At 36.6% G+C, this 16876-nt stretch overlaps 1 protein-coding gene across 2 annotated transcripts in view; it reads left to right on the top strand.

Moving 5' to 3' along the window:
- Positions 1-16876, top strand: part of GLRA3 (glycine receptor alpha 3) — a gene marked incomplete at both ends in the record, with an annotated part of 132614 nt that overhangs the window by 84196 nt on the left and 31542 nt on the right. For both annotated transcript variants that reach the window (XM_081093221.1, XM_081093220.1), the window contains 2 exons: positions 7738-7875; positions 11365-11579. In XM_081093221.1, the coding sequence (XP_080949347.1) occupies positions 7738-7875; positions 11365-11579 (353 nt within the window). The remainder of the gene's footprint in view (positions 1-7737; positions 7876-11364; positions 11580-16876) is intronic.

The following is a 16876-nucleotide window of genomic DNA, read 5'->3' on the forward strand; positions in this document are numbered from 1 at the left end:
GGGAACAAAGTTGAAAACTTCTGCCACTACTCAGATCAGGGGTTAGCTGCCCGGAAAATCATGTTAGTTTCTTTGTTATTTAAAGGGTCTGGTAACGACATATGGACCATTGTTGATATTGGCTGTTTTATAGATTTAGCCTAACATTTAAACATTATTGTTTTCTTTGTCTCTTTACTTCTTAGATTTAGCCTAACATTTAAACATTAAAATAGTCTCAGACTCTTTTATACCATGGGAGAATCTAGAAGTAAAATTGAAGATATATCAAACCAATAATGATGTATTTTAAAACAGTGATTAACAATAATACTTAATCTATAAAACACCAAAAAAATTAGAACAAGTGCTAAGTCAGAGAGACCACGAGGAAAGAATCTAGGGATTTCTTGGCAAGCAAAGGTGTCTGGTTAGCCTTCTTATAACCAAGTGGCTTCTGGACAAGAAAAAAAGGAAGAAAAAGAGAAATCCTGAAAGACTGAACATTTTCCCTTAAGACCTAGCTCCCAGAAAGAAATTGTCATTTCCAATTGGTCAGTTTAAGTTGCTGTCCCTGAAGTGCACCCTAATCCAGGGGTGGGCAAACTTTTTGACTGGAGGGCCACAATGGGTTCTTAAACTGGACCGGAGGGCCAGAACAAAAGCATGGATGGAGTGTTTGTGTGAACTAATATAAATTCAAAGTAAACATCATTACATAAAAGGGTACAGTCTTTTTCTTTTTTAGTTTTATTCATTTCAAATGGGCCGGATCCGGCCGCAGGCCGTAGTTTGCCCACGGCTGCGGCCTAATCAGATGGAATGGAGGTGTCATATTTAGATGCATTTTCAAGGAGTTGAAAACAAATGCTCTTTTATTTTTCACATCTGAATATGGTAAATATCTATTTTAACCCTGCTACACCTGGATAATCATTACTCATTTCGACAGTCTTCCCTTTAACTTCATCTGATTCTACCCCTCAGGTTAGGTTAGGATCCTTTCCTGAGCTCTCATCAACCTCTCTGCTTATTTCTGTAGGACTCCACAATCTGTCAGTTTATCTGTTTTACTGTCAGCTACCACTATACTATGAGCGTCTTGATTGGAGCTAAGTCATTTTGTGGTTCTAGCACCTTAACGTATGTATGTACTTATATGGAGTGGCACTCAGTAATTATTTGTTAAATTAATGGACCGGTAAAATTGAATCCAGGGCCACATTTCAATAATATTATTTTTTCTTATTTGTAATATTTGAATGTCTTGATTGCTGAGATTTGGTTTGTTAAATAGACATTATTTTTTTAGAATAGTTTTAGTTTCCCAGCAAAACTGACCATAAAGTGCAGATTTTCCAACCACATCCCTGCCCCTCACTCAGGCACAGCCTTTCTCAATATCGATACCCCACACCAGAGTGGTACGTTTATTACGATCCATAAACACATCTTGGTGGTGTAAATTCTCTAAGTTGTGGCAAATTTATAATAGCATATATCCATTTATAGTATCAGGCAAACTAGTTTCACTGCCCTAAATGTTCTTTGTCTTCTGCCTATTCTTTCTTTCCTCCCCCTACCCAAACCCCTGATAACCACTGATTTTTTTTTTTTTTTTTACTGTCCCCATAGCTTTGCCTTTTGCACAATGTCATGTAGTTGTAGTAGGATGTAGCCTTTGTAGATTGGCTTCTTTCACTTGGTAATATGCATGCCTGTTTACTCCATGTCTTTACATGGCTTGCTAGTTCATTTCTTTTCAGCACTGAATAATATTCCATTGTCTAAATGTACCACTGAAGAACATCTTGGTTGTTTGCAAGGTTGGGCAATTATGCATAAAGCTGTTATAAATTTGTGTGGACATGTTTTCAAATCATTTGGGTGAATATTAAGGAATGATTACTGGATTAACGGTAAGCATATGTTTACTGTTGTAAGAAACTGTTACTCCATCATTTTTGTATTCACACCAGCAATGGAAGAGTTCTTTTGCTTCGCATTCTTATCAGTCTTTGGTGGTGGTGCTGTTCTGGACTTTATACATACCAATAGGTGTGTAGTAGTATCAAGCTCCTTCTATAAGCCACATACCATTTTAAGTACTGGGAAACATGCCAGTGACCAAAACAGAATAAAGTTTAAATCCTACGATGCTATGAAGACAGTAAACAAAATTAAAGCTTGATCAACATATACCATTTTAGGCAAAGATAAGTTTTAGGGGAAAAATAAAGAGGAAGGGGTGACCGTAGACTGATTGGAAGACAAGTATTTTATATGATTGTCAGAGAAGGCTACTCTAGTGACATGAGCTATATAAGCAAAGACTGTGGTATAAGTTATTTGTCTGTGGCTTAGACTGGAAACTTCAAAAATTTCTTTAACTTTATATTCTCATTTAAATACACATTTAATTACTTTCTAATTTTGGCAAATAATTAAAATTTTTTTGAAAAGGTTTGTTTGCATTCTTGAGAAGACAAAGAAAAAAATTCTCATTTTTTGGCAATGGTCCACTAGGAATATAAATAAGAGGTAATATTTCAGTAAATTAGAATCCTCATTTCAGCACAAATTGGTGAAGGAATTTTCTTTCAGATTATTTTGCTCTGATTTACATACCTTTTTTTAAAAAAATAATTCATCTTATTGTGTTAAAAACGTGTAGCATGAGATCTACATTCTTAACTATTTTTTGTGTACAGTATGGTATGTTGACTGTAAGTATGAGGTTGTAACAGCAGGTCGCTAAAGCTTATTCATCTTGTTTAACTAAAACTTTATGCTTGTTGACTCATTTATTTCTCCCCAGCCCCTAACAACCACCATTCCACTCTCTGATTATATGAATTTGACTACTTTAGACCTCATATAAGTGAAATCACACAATATTCATCTTTTTATGACTGACTTATTTGAGTTAGTATTATATCCTCAAAGTTCATACCTATTATTGCAAAATTAAAAGTAGAACCACCATTTGATCCAGTAACCCCACTTCTGGACATTTATCCAAAATAATTGAAATAAGGATCACCAAAAAGGAGTAACCAACATACATATTACCAAGTGAAAGAAGCCAATCTACAAAGGCTACTTCCTACTACGACTACATGTGCAAAAGGCATATTAGCCCTCTATGCTTATTGCAGCACCACTCGAAATAGCCAAGGTACAGAGACAACCTCTGAGCCCATTGACAGGTTAATGGATAAAGAAAATGTATATGCATACAAAAGAATTCTATTCAGCCTTTAAAAGAAGGTAATTCTGTAATATGCAAAAAAAAAAAAAACCCCACACAAAACAATCCATTGTAACATGCACATATCTTTATTTTCTGATGATGGTAGTTCTTTAAAGGTTAGTTGCATGTGAAATTGGAAACCAAATCAATGAACTCTCTATATTCTTGTAAATTAAAATCCACTTCTCTAGTTTGCACTTTGAATGGATCTTTTACCTATGCATGATTCTTTTTATTGATTTCAGAGAGGAAGGGAGAGGGAGAGAGAGAGAAACATCAATGATGAGAGACAATCATTGATCGGCTGCCTCCTGCATGCCCCCCACTGGTGATCGAGCCTGCAACCTAGGCATGTGCTCTGACTGGGAATCAAACTGTGATTTCCTGGCTCATAGATTGATGCTCAACCACTGAGCCACACTGGCCTGGCCCTATGCATGATTTTTAACATCATGCTTTGGTTATTTAGAAAATGGTAGCTTAATGAGTTATTCATATTTTCCAAACATTGACACACATATTGAAAGGTCACATTTGTTAATGTCACCTTGAAACTCATCAAAAAAACCCTTAAGTATTGGGATAATAATTTTTTCAAAATTCTACTTATGACTTGAAAGCGCAAATCTATCATTGACAACAAATCAATCGTTGACCTAGGTGTGATAGATGCACTCACTTTCTTCATTTTTAAGAAAATGGTCTGCCATAGACCTAATCACAATATCCACAGTTTGCCAGACATGGTGTGTTTTATTGTTTTGTTTTTTTTTCAAGTGAAAATGGTGTTTCAAGAAAAACCCGCTGGTTTACCCTGCAAATCAATCATGCCGGCGCTTTTCCTTAAAAGAATTATTATAGTATAGTGTGCAGCTGACTTGCTTGATACGCATTTCCCATTTTGACACACAGAATTGTAAAAGTTATTTATATAAGGGCCAAAATTTGATAAAATTATCTATTAAGGATCAAGAACATTCTTAAATAAAAGTGCATTGTTCTTGCTGTGATATATGGAGCTAAAGAGCACAATAACCGCCAGCAGTTTGGGGCCACTGCCTTTAATTATGCTAACGCACGAGAACTTTTACCCACCATTGTTTTTTCACCATCTGGGCAAATGTCAACACAGTGAAAAACGTAAATTATGTCTTAGGATTAGAAAGCACTTCAGACCTTGTGAATTCCATGAAAGGATCCTGCTGGAATAATGTTTCTAAAGCACAATTCTTGTCACATCACTTCCCTGCTCAAAAGACTCAATTGTTTATCATTGCCCACAGGGAATTTTTAAAGACTGAACTTTTCCACCTAGGATTTAAACTTTACACTATCTGACATTAATTTATCTCTTTGTTCCATATGCTCCTTTATGCAAACTGGCTCTAGCCAGTGGTTCTCAACCTTCCTAATGCAGCGACCCTTTAATACAGTTCCTCATGTTGTAGTGACCCCCAACCATAAAATTTTTTTCGTTGCTACTTCATAACTGTAATTTTTCTACTGTAAACAATATGTAATTATATATGTGTTTTCCAATGGTCTTAGGCGACCCCTGTGAATGGGTCGTTGAACCCCCAAAGGGATCGCGATCCACAGGTTGAGAACCACTGCTCTAGACCAATGAAGTTATTGCTAGATCCGTTATAAGTCCTGGGAGTTCGCAGTTTCTTTCAGTGGATGATGCTATTTCCTTTGCCCTCTCACATTCTTGATATACGGGTCCTGCCTTTTCTCAAGATGCAACTCAAGTGGATATGATAGATCCCCCTTCTGAAGGCACACACCACCGGTACCTCTCCCATGTCACTTATTTCCTACCTGGCAACACCACCTCGCACTCCCTGATGCCCAGCCGGATGCCTTACATGCAGTCAGTGCACAATAAATACCTGTTGAAGAAACAAGTGTTGGTTGCATCGAGCTATTCGTTTACAAGTTTCACTGCAGCTGCCACATGAGATTTCTGGCTGAGGTTAGGGTTAATGTTCCCTGAATAAGGTTCTTTTTGCTGTGAAGCTTATTACAGTACAAGGGAATTCAACTCACAACATTGATCTCCTTAGCCAGTCTGTTCTCCTTAACATTCTCAGACTTGTATAAACGTCTGCCAACCGAAAGTGTAAGGATGCTAAAACACTTTGAACTATGTAGAAGAGTATTGATTTTTTTAAAGCTTTGTTTGAAGGTTTATTGAAGCGAAGGTCTCATTTAGTTATTTTCCTTGGATATCTAGTAAGTTGCTTAGAATAATGAATTATCCCTTACACATGCCATCATGCTATTTTTCCTCTGATTTCCAACTTAAATATATTATGGGCCATAATGAAGAAGCATAGTTTGATTATGACATGCCCATACCTAAGTCATTTCATGTGGATGATTATTTAATACAAGAGCAAGTTAAATGTGCTGCCTATGAATGGCATTGGAGATTAATGCAAGCTTGTTTTTGAAGCAATTTCAGAGGGCGAGTTTCTTCTCACAGAAGCCCCTAAGAAAAATTTAGAATGCAAAAACAAAATGAGGTTTCAGTTCAGTTCTCCATTTATCTGTCTAAATTGGGATAAAACTGCCCATATTGTGTCATTAGAGATTTCAGGTATGGAAGGATAAGGTACATGCCTTATCTAGAAACAAATAAGAATTGGTGCCTATTTTGCTATCTTTCGAACCTTGAGAAATGTGCATCTATTTTCTCTCTATGTAAAATGGTATTTATAATGAATACATCAAAGGACTTATGAGTAAAAGTAAAAGCCTTCTATGATTAGCAATTAAATCATTACTTGAAGGGTTCAATGAAATGTATTCCAGTATGAGTGAGTCTAGCATAAGTCCTTGCTGTGCTACGTCCAGTGGTCGAGAGCATAGTCTTCCATATCTGTCTGGAACCAGAATTCAGATGTACCCCTGAAGTCTGGATGACTTTACAAACTCTACCAAGTAGTGCATAAGGATCCATTACACTGATGGTAGTGCTGCTATTAAGTTTGACAGCAAAATCCAGACAGTCTAAGGCAGTGGTTCTCAACCATGGCTGCACATTAGAATCACCTGGGAATCTTTTTAAAATCCTGATTTCTGGGCCTCATCCTCCGGAAATTCTGTTTCTTTGTTATGGGGTGGGGCCACAACCTTAGTAACAAAGAAACAGAATTTCTGGAGGACGTGGCCCAGAAATCAGGATTTTAAAAAGATTCCCAGGTGATTCTAATGTGCAGCCAAGGTTGAGAACCACTGCTCTAATCACCGATGTCCTCGTGACTACCATCTCTATTGCCAGGCAGGTGGCTGCTGCCAGGTATTCCCAAGAGTCCGTGGGTGCGGTTGGGTCTCTGAGTTAAGTCACTCCAACCACAACTAGACCTATTCGGTTCTTTTGGGGAGATTATTTTCCAGACATTGGGAGAAGGGGGAAGGGTGATCAGTTCCCTTGCTTACCCATTGTTTTGTTTAGCCTAATGTGCACCAAGCCAGCTGACTCTAATCAGGCTCACAGGCTCTCCCTTACAATATAAGTTACAGGAAAATTTGTTGGGGACAGTTACCCTTGCTTCTTGGACCTAGAACTTCTGCTTCATTTACCTGAATACTTGACTTAGTTCAGAGGCCAGACCTGATGCCTCTTTCTTTGTGCCTCTGTGGTGGTTGTGCATTGTAACAAGGCTCCCCTTTGGGTTCCATTGACTTCGGGCTTTCTCTGCAGCAGCTTCCTAATGTATATTTGAACAAGTTCTCACTCAGAAGGAAGGAAAATATAAAATTCTGCTCTTTCTTAAGTACTTCTCCAATAGAAATGTGAAATTTAATTTGCTAGAAGGTGCCTACTTATTATAAAATACATGAGTTCATTCTCTCCTGAACTCACAGTAAATGCAAGAGTTTCTTCCTCCACAAACTATTCTATGTGGATTTTCTTTGTACTCTGATTTTTTTCCTGAATAGCAGACATTTCTATTTAAAATATTATTTTGTTCATTTTGGGACTTGGAACCTAGATGCAGATACCATCAACTAAAATAGTTAATTATTAAATTAAGGAAGGTGTCAGCTCTGGTCCTTCTCTACACCCCGCCCCCCCCCCCCAATGTTACAGTTGAGGTCATTCCCTAAACAGTGACCATTTCAGTTTTTGTTGAAAGAGTCCTGAATAATTTGAGAGAAGGTGAGCAGAAATCCAATGGAGTAGAACAAAAATGAATTGTTGAATTAATTAATTAATACAGTAGCTGCCAATACCAAGGGAGGAATGTATATGTATGTTATACTTATTAGTAGCTTACTACACTTTATTACATTATTTGATAAATATTCCATATAAATAGATTTTAGTAGACTTTTGTGAGATGGAATAGTTCAATTGATAGAGTTAAGGTGACAGCACTTGGCCTTCCCATCCTATGTAAACTGTACAAGTAGTATAAGTAGTGTGTGTGCTTTTTCATCTCCTTGAATGCCCTTTAATGCTATATTTATTTATTTATTTATTATGCTTTGCCTAGTTGGATACACAATGAATGATCTCATTTTTGAATGGCAAGATGAGGCACCTGTACAAGTGGCAGAAGGACTCACTCTGCCCCAATTTCTGTTGAAAGAAGAGAAAGATTTACGATACTGCACTAAACATTACAACACAGGTATGCTTCATTACAACTTGTGGTTTTACGGTAGTCAGATATTTCTTAATTGTAGTGCTAGGTTAATTATTTTCACTATTTATAGCTCAATGTTTTCCATAGTAATGGAGCAGAAAATTGAAAGTTACAGGTGCTTTGACTTATTACCTATTGTTATATAACCAGTCTGTATGGGACCAAAGAAATATTTGGTGTTTAATTACATGTACATATTTTTTTGTGAAAAGCTCATAATTACATAGTAATGTTTCCAAAAAAGTTCCTTTAATTTCTATGTGAATAATAAAATTTACTTTTAACGCTTCTTGGGACATAAACATTGTGTTTGTTAACAAAATGAAAGAAATTGCTTTCTTTAATTTTTAAGACATCAGTTGTCTAAAGTTTTGGGTACAATTTCATGCATTTAAGGTATTGTTACTTAAGCACCTACTATTCACACTGACACAGTTATCTTTTGCCTTTGAGGATAGAAGCCAAATATAGTTATTCACATAATGGATTGAAAGATTCAATACATTCAGCTGACACGGGGCATTCCATAATATCTACACTAACTGTCTAACCTATTCCTACACATTCTTTTAAACTGTCCTCCACAGAGGAATCCCTCCTATGTGGTTAATTCATGGCCTCCCACCTGCATCAGCTGCTGTTTTTATCACTTTATTACAGTAACTGATTCTTCTTGGGCTCAGCATTTCCCAGAACTGTGATCTGACCTTTTACTATACAAGGCCTCTAATCTTTTTTACCTCTTAATCAATTCACAGTCAGGTGAAAAAATCGCTGCCATTTTCTCACCCCCTACCACAGTTCTTCAGGAGTGAGGCTCATATTAATTTAGTAGAGAGTTCAAGTTTAACATCTCTACACAACAATGAGCAGTCAGGTCAACACCAGTGTCCCTGCTCCACCCTCTAGGGGCAGTTTTAATGACAAAAGAACTTTCAGAGAAATGCTAAAAAGTATCTAGAGTTGGTTTTGGGTGATGGATTCCTTTCTTCAGGCCGCTGTAACAAGGTGGCACAAACTTGGTGGTGTCTCTTGCCCCAAACCAGCCGTGGGCAAACTACGGCCCGCGGCCGGATCCGGCCCATTTGAAATGAATAAAACTAAAAAAGAAAAAGACCGTACCCTTTTATGTAATGATGTTTACTTTGAATTTATATTAGTTCACACAAACACTCCATCCATGCTTTTGTTCTGGCCCTCCGGTCCAGTTTAAGAACCCATTGTGGCCCTCGAGTCAAAAAGTTTGCCCACCCCTGCCCCAAACCCTCTTCTGCTTCTTCTTGCCTTGCTCTGTAAATGGTTACAGTGGCTCACTTTCTCATATCCGCCACACTCATTCCTTCTATAGGTCCTTTGTACTTGTCTTTCTTCTATGCACAAGCCTCTTTCTCCAAATTATCCCAGGCCTAATACTGTCACATACCTCAGGGCTGGCCTTCAAATGACCCTTCATCACCAGCACAGGTTAAACACCCAAATCCACTCCCTTCCTCCTCCTGCTTTCACTGTCTGAAATTATACCTTCAATTGACATGTTTACTATACATTATGTTTCTCTCATTACCATAAATTAATAAAGCTAAGGATTGTATCTCTTCATTTCTGTATGTCTCTGATCTGCTAAAGTACACAGATGCTCAATAAATATTTATTGAGTAAAACAATAGAGTGGATTTTAACATGGAAAATTTGTCTGTACATGTGAGAATACTAAAAGCCTGTCCACCCCAGGAGGAAGGGGGAGAGGAACCGTTTTACTCTAAACAGGAAAATTTTCCTTTCAATCTGTATCAACAAAAATGCTTCGCCTCCAATTTTATTGAGGGACAATTGACTAAAATTGTAAGATTATCAGTGTACAATGTGATGATTTGATATAAGTATACACTGTGAAATGATTCCCCCCATTGAGTTCATTAACATGTTCATCACCTCCCATATTTACTTGATGTGTGCATGCAAAAACATTTAAGTTCTAGACTCCTAGCGAATTTCAATTATACAGTACAATGTTACCAGCTATAGTCACCATGTTAAACATAGCCTCACAATGAGGGCTTCTTTTTCTTGAGAATCATATGAACTGTAAAGAATGTATTCAAAGTACCCAAATGGTTAGCAATTGTTACTGATTACACCATGAGATTACTTGAGTTATTTAACAGTTATATCACAAAAATGCCTTATTATTCTTGCTCTATTTCATTTCATTTTAAAGAAAAACTTAAAAATTATATTTTAAGAGTTTTAAACATCTAAAGTATTTTCATATACTCTAAGAATGGTTCAACATTCTGTATGTATTTGATAAAGGATCATGTGTAGCTGGCATATATGTTTCTGACTACTAGACACTTAAGTGTGGAATCCAACTTTCCCAGAATTTATGAAACTCTGTAAAGACTTTTAAGCTCTGGAATCTCATCCATCCCTTCTTCTTGCAGCCCAGACCATGCAATACTGTAGCATGTGGCTCAGGTCACAATAATAGAAATTTTGTACTGAACCCTACACTAGCAATATATATATACTAGCAATTTTCCCAGCTGTGCTCTCTTATTCTTTCTCTTATAATAAGATTACAGAATGTCCCTTAAAGAAAGACCAGTGTGCTCACTCCCTGACCTTATCTTTCTTAAAATAGTTTGAATAAGGGAAAAATAAAACCAAGAGTTAGATGATTAAGATAAACAATTATTTTAAGGAGAGGTAACATGGCAATAGAGTAGGGAATAGAACCAGGGGATAAGCAGAAATGTCAACAAAATGTTTACTTAAACCACAATTTATGCCTCTATTAATTATTCTAATAGAGACACAAAGATGTGAATATATAAGACAAATGTACCTTAGGTGTCTTTTTATTAGGTGTGTTCTTAAGTTATGTTTGAAGTTATCAATGGGAAATAATATGTTTTCCTATTTGTTAGCATTAATAGTTTTTAAATTATCAATATATAAAATAAATTACAGATATTGCATTTAAGGAACTATTCAACTTCAATTGTATTTATCCTTTAGCACTGACTTTAAAGTCAATGTAAAGGCTTCTGGAACAAATGGTACCTGACTCTAAATAAATACTTGAAAGCACCAGAAACAGTCAATGAGCAAGAAAAAACAACACAGTCACTGAGTAATTTGTCTCATCAATCTCAGAGGTATTTGTTAGAATCAAGTGAAATAATAGACCTTTGAGTAGTTTGACAAGTATGCAGTGTTAATCAAGTGTGAAGTAATAAGAATACTATGCTATTTCCTCAAACAGTACATTTTCTTGTTGCTTCTAGATGCTAGCAGAAAAATAAGAAAAAATACTTTTCAGAAATGGATTTGCATATATGATTTAGGATCTCTTTTTGTGGTAACGGAAAATTTTAGGACAAAATTATGGGGGGGAAAAACCTGTGAGATTTGATGCCAAAACAAAGATGTACTTTTACCAATTCCTGCCTTTATTTTGCAATCAATCAGGAAAGTTTACATGTATAGAAGTGCGATTCCATCTTGAACGACAAATGGGATACTATCTGATCCAGATGTACATTCCCAGCCTCCTGATTGTTATCCTGTCGTGGGTTTCATTCTGGATCAATATGGATGCTGCTCCGGCCAGGGTGGCTTTGGGAATAACTACTGTGCTGACTATGACCACACAGAGTTCAGGATCCCGAGCTTCCTTACCAAAGGTAAGTGCACACAAAGGACATACAAATATATTAATTAGCACAAATATGTACAGATGCATAGTTATATACATATACATCATTGTTAGTTTTTGTCAGATCTTTTTCATAAGTACTTATTATTCATTGCTGATTTTTTAAATATATTTTATTGATTTTTTACAGAGAGGAAGGGAGAGGCATAGAGAGTTAGAAACATCGATGAGGGAGAAACATCAATCAGCTGCCTCCTGCACACCACCTGTTGGGGATGTGCCCACAACCAAGGTACATGCCCTAGACTGGAATCGAACCCGGGACCCTTGAGTCCCCAGGCCGACGCTCTATCTGCTGAGCCAAACCGGTTAGGGCTCATTGCTGATTTTTAAGTAATGACCAAGGCAGAAACATTTGTAAAACACAAAAATTGATAAAGAAAAATAATTTGCACATATGCATAATCAATGAACACAGACAATAGTGTGAAAAAGGCCTGGGGAGGGTGGGAACCAGGTGGATGGGGGCAATATAGGGGTTATCTATAATACTCTCAACAATAAAGATAAATGAAAAAAAGAAAGAAAAAAATTTTGCAAACCAATGGTATCATACATTCATAGTTATGACCCCCAATTATTTAAAAATCAATAATACTCTGATACACTATAGAATTTTATATGTATAGATTTTTTTACATTTAGAAGCCTATCAAATGTATAAATAAAGTAAATCTATACAGTAACTTTATTCTTTATTTATTTTTAAAAATATTTTTACTTATTTCAAAGAGGAAGGGAGAGGGAGAGGGAGAGAGAGAAACATCAATGATGAGAGAGAATCATTGATCAGCTGCCTCCTACATGCCCCACACTGGGATCGAGCCCGCAACCCAGGCATGTGCCCCAACCAGGAATCAAACCGTGACCTCCTGGTTCATAAGTTGATGCTAAACTACTGAGTCATACCAGCCAGGCCATACAGTAATTTTAAATGATCGCACAATACTCCATTGTATGGATGTACTATAATAATATACTTACTATTAGGACTTACACAATAATGAACATTCATATAATGAATGTTAAAATATGCATATATATACTGGTACACGCATATGTGTGTATATGTACACGTGGACACATATATACATGCACACATATAATTTTATATCTATTTGTATCATTTTCTTAGTGTAAATTTTTAGAACTGGAATTTCTGCTCAAATAGTTGTAAGCATTGAAATGTATTGCTAAATTTCCCATCAGCAAAATGTATAGCAATTACACTTTCACAAGTATTGTGTGGGAGTGCCAATATTGCTGCACTCTGAGTTAAATATATTATTTTGGGGTATGTTTTTTCCCCTCTGCCTTTTAAGCAGCTACAGGTCAATAAAAAAGAAAGCTTATCTAATACCACAATTTTAGTCCATGCTGAGCTGCCAGAATTAAAATAAACTGTTTTCTTTATGAGGTTTGTAAAAGACCCCATTTTTTTTCCCAGAAGATATGTTGAAATAAAACAGTCTCTTTTTTCATCTAATTAGCAACATAACAATATAAAATTATTTTCTTCTTCTCAATGACTTCTAAGAAAGACATTTCTCCTCTCTAAATTAAGTAATTCTATCTACTTGCAACAGGCTTCTCTATTTCCTTTGCAAGGACAGAGATATAATAAAATAATATTCACTTGCCCGACTCTTGTGGCTCAGTGGTTGAGCATCAGCCTATGAACCAGTAGGTCACAGTTCGATTCCCAGTCAGGACACATGCCCTGGTTGCAGGCTTGATTCCCAGTGTGGGGTGTGCAGGAGGCAGCCTAACAGTGATTCTCTCTCATCATTGATGTTTCCCTCTCTCCCTCTCCCTTCCTCTTTGAAATCAATAAAAATATATTTTTTAAAAATGGTATTCACTTTTCTTGTGCATTTGATGCAATCTAATTACAATGCTAAGTACATTGTAAATGTACAGTCATGGTCCCTAAACCCTTCCTATGAATTGCATTCTATGTTTCAATGTATTAGATTAAAATGTTTCAATGAATAAAAGCTGATGACAGAATATTTTATTACTAAAAATGTTATTTAATATACGGAGAACTTGATATTTAGCGATGCTCCCTCTGCTTTGTTAAGATCTAATGGTTGCCTTTCAAAATAAGGTTTATTTTTTTAAACACTGAATTATATTTTCAAAATTATGCATATCAACTAGTGTTTTAAAAAATACTGTCTTAGTGAAAATTGTAAATCTGCATATAAGATTAAACTAATTCATCTCAAGGCTTATTTATACAGTGGTGGGCAAAAGCAGGTTTACAGTTGCATTGTGCCATTCTTTTGCGTTATTGAAGCTATTATAATCATAACCTGCATGTCTTTTTCCATAAGAGTAACTGTAAACCTACTTTTGCCAACTCTGGTATATGTCTAAATGTCTCAAGGGCTCTCTGAGTAATTTGTAAAGGAAATTGCCAGTTTACTCATTGATTTTCCTTAGGAGCTAAACAGAAATCAAAGTTCATTTGTTCTGTAAGTTGGCAACCAGAAAGAAGAGCACAAAATGCTTTATATTAGGAAATTTCAGTTTCTAAGAGGCACAATATAAAGATATTTGGATACAGAGATTAAGGCAGGATTGGGACATCATAGAGGTTTGAGTGGAGGAAGAAGAGATTTTTTAAAAAAACAATAAATTTGCCGAAACCGGTTTGGCTCAGTGGATAGAGCGTCGGCCTGTGGACTAAAAGGTCCCAGGTTCGATTCCGGCCAAGGGCATGTACCTGGGTTGCGGGCACATCCCCGGTGGGGGATGTGCAGGAGGCAGCTGATGGATGTTTCTCTCTCATCGATGTTTCTGACTCTCTATCTCTCTCCCTTCCTCTCTGTAAAAAATCAATAAAATATATTTTTAAAAAAATAAAAAATAAAAATAAAAAATAAATAAAAAAACAATAAATTATAAAAAAAATTAATGAAGACACAAGTTTTGTTTTTAAAGGGAAAGAAGGATTGGGATGACTTTAAGCTTTTTCTCAAAAATGAAGAAAGATTTTTTAAGGCATTTATTTCAGTGTGATCTCAGGGAAAGAATGCACTTTTCCCTCTGAGTTTAATTATATACATAAATGTGTAGAAAACTTCTACATCTCTCAAATTATAGGGACAATGACCACTGGAAATGTGATAACATTTCATTCTGAGCCACAAAAAAGAATTTATTGGTAAGGTGATATCTTAAGAGAAGGTGACCATATCATTTTAGGCTTTGCGATAGTTGAGGAATGGAAGGATGAGCATATTCAGTTATATACATTAGACTTCAGGGAAGGCAGATGGTGAATAGCCAGAGGAAACAAGAATTAACCTATTGGGATGAAATAATTTAAAAGAGTAGAACATTTTTTAAAAATTCTGATTGTGTGATGGGGTAGGGAGGGACTAGAAAGGCAAGATGCCAGAGTCTCCCATTTGCACTTAAAAAAAGATGTCTGAAACCTTGGACTTTAAGATCTGCTACTCTCAACCTCACAAAAGAAGTCTCAGATGCCGGAAAGACTTACCACTAAAACAACCACCATTGTCCTACTGAGGAAATCTAGGAAGCAGGAAAACAAATTAAATTCAGGAAAACAATAGGATTATCAGGCGTTGGAGGAAGAAACAGTAAATCATTAATTTATGGTAACTACTTAGTGTTTTGTCCTGGCTCGATGCCAATAATCTCCTGTAGAATAAGAATGACTCGGAGTAGAAAGTGTCAGAGAACATACTTTAGCCCGCACCTTGAGAACTACACACCTGAGAGAGCCCTCTCTGACACTGGCCTCTACAGTGTCATGATAAATGAAGCGTGTAATAGCCCAAAGCAGGAAGACCCCTGCGATTCACTTCTTGGAACTAAACACTGCTTGGCATGCCGGTCGTGCCTTCATCAGTGGCCCAGTGAGGGCCACAATGCACTCTCTTGGGAACAACTTTTTAAAGTTGTATATTTTGATGAACACTTCCTACCACTGGACGAGAGTGAACGAGAAAACAGAGGTGATGTGGGCCGTGGTAAAGATTAGGTTTATTTGGGGTGGTTTGGGAAGGGTTTTAATAATCGGTGCGATCTCTCTGACTTCCCTGTGGAGACAGATAGAAGGGGTGGAAGTGGAAGCAGAGCAAACTATTGTCGTCCAGAGCAGATGGCGGTCTGGCTAGATTGGTAGCGGCAGAGATAGATCGTAGCAGATGGATTTAGAACTAGGTAGATATTTTTTGTGAAGGTGTATTGGGAGTGAAATAGACATGCTTTACTTATGAGCTGGACATTGAGGATTGATGAAAAGGCAGGAGTGAAGCATAGCATTTGGGTGAATAACTGGGCAAGTAGCTGTGAGAGATACTGATGGGGAAGTTTGGTGAAGGTAACTGATCTCTGGTTGAACATTTTAATTTTGAGATCCTTATAAGATCACCACACGGAATTGTCAAAAAAAGTCAAAACTTCTAAATTTCTGACCAAGGACATGTAGGCCTCAGACTTCAGGGAGTCAACTGTAGCTGGATAGAGATAATTTTCCTAAGTATAAATGAAAGCCCAGAAAGAGGAGGAAAAGATGTATTTGTGGCTGGCCCTCCTCCTCCTGTTGGAAATGGACTTGAACATATAAAGTGTTCTCTCTCCTTCCTTCCCCCATGGCCATATCTACCACATATGCAGAACAAGTATTCAGTTTAGTTAAAGGTAAGAGCCACTCACCCCAAACTTTTCTTCCATACTCTTTGAGATCTCAACATTGTGTGGTATTTTAAAGAAATGTAAAAATCTTTCCTGGAAGGGTTAAGTTTAATCAGGGTAAAAAGGGGGATGGTAATAATTATTTAATTACTTTTTAGTGGAAATTTGATTTATACTAATACCTTGTTAAGATCTTGGGACCGGGGGAATTATATTATTTTTTAAAGATGGGATGGCTAGAAATAAAAGAGAAGGGGCAAAATATTATTTTAATTTAGAAACTATGGGTTCTAGAAAGAACCCACAGCAGGGAACTCTAGGAAAACATGGGTATTCTGCAATATTACATACACTTTACCCCTTCTTTTCTGCTTCCAAAGATCAGTTATTTCCTATTAGAGACCTACTCCCATTCCTTTTTCATTCTGTTTCATAGGGACCAGCTAAGGTCTAGCTCTGGTTCGTGTTTCCTGTTTTGTATCATTCACAGAAATACATGAGTGTCACCATGTACACACTAGTTTAGTCTTTTAGAAAGGAGCTTCAAAGCCATTATCATATCAGAGACCCTTGAAGTTAGGATGTTAAACA

The sequence above is a fragment of the Myotis nattereri genome (genome assembly GCF_964212035.1).
Source record: "Myotis nattereri genome assembly, chromosome: 5".
Lineage (NCBI taxonomy): Eukaryota > Metazoa > Chordata > Mammalia > Chiroptera > Vespertilionidae > Myotis > Myotis nattereri.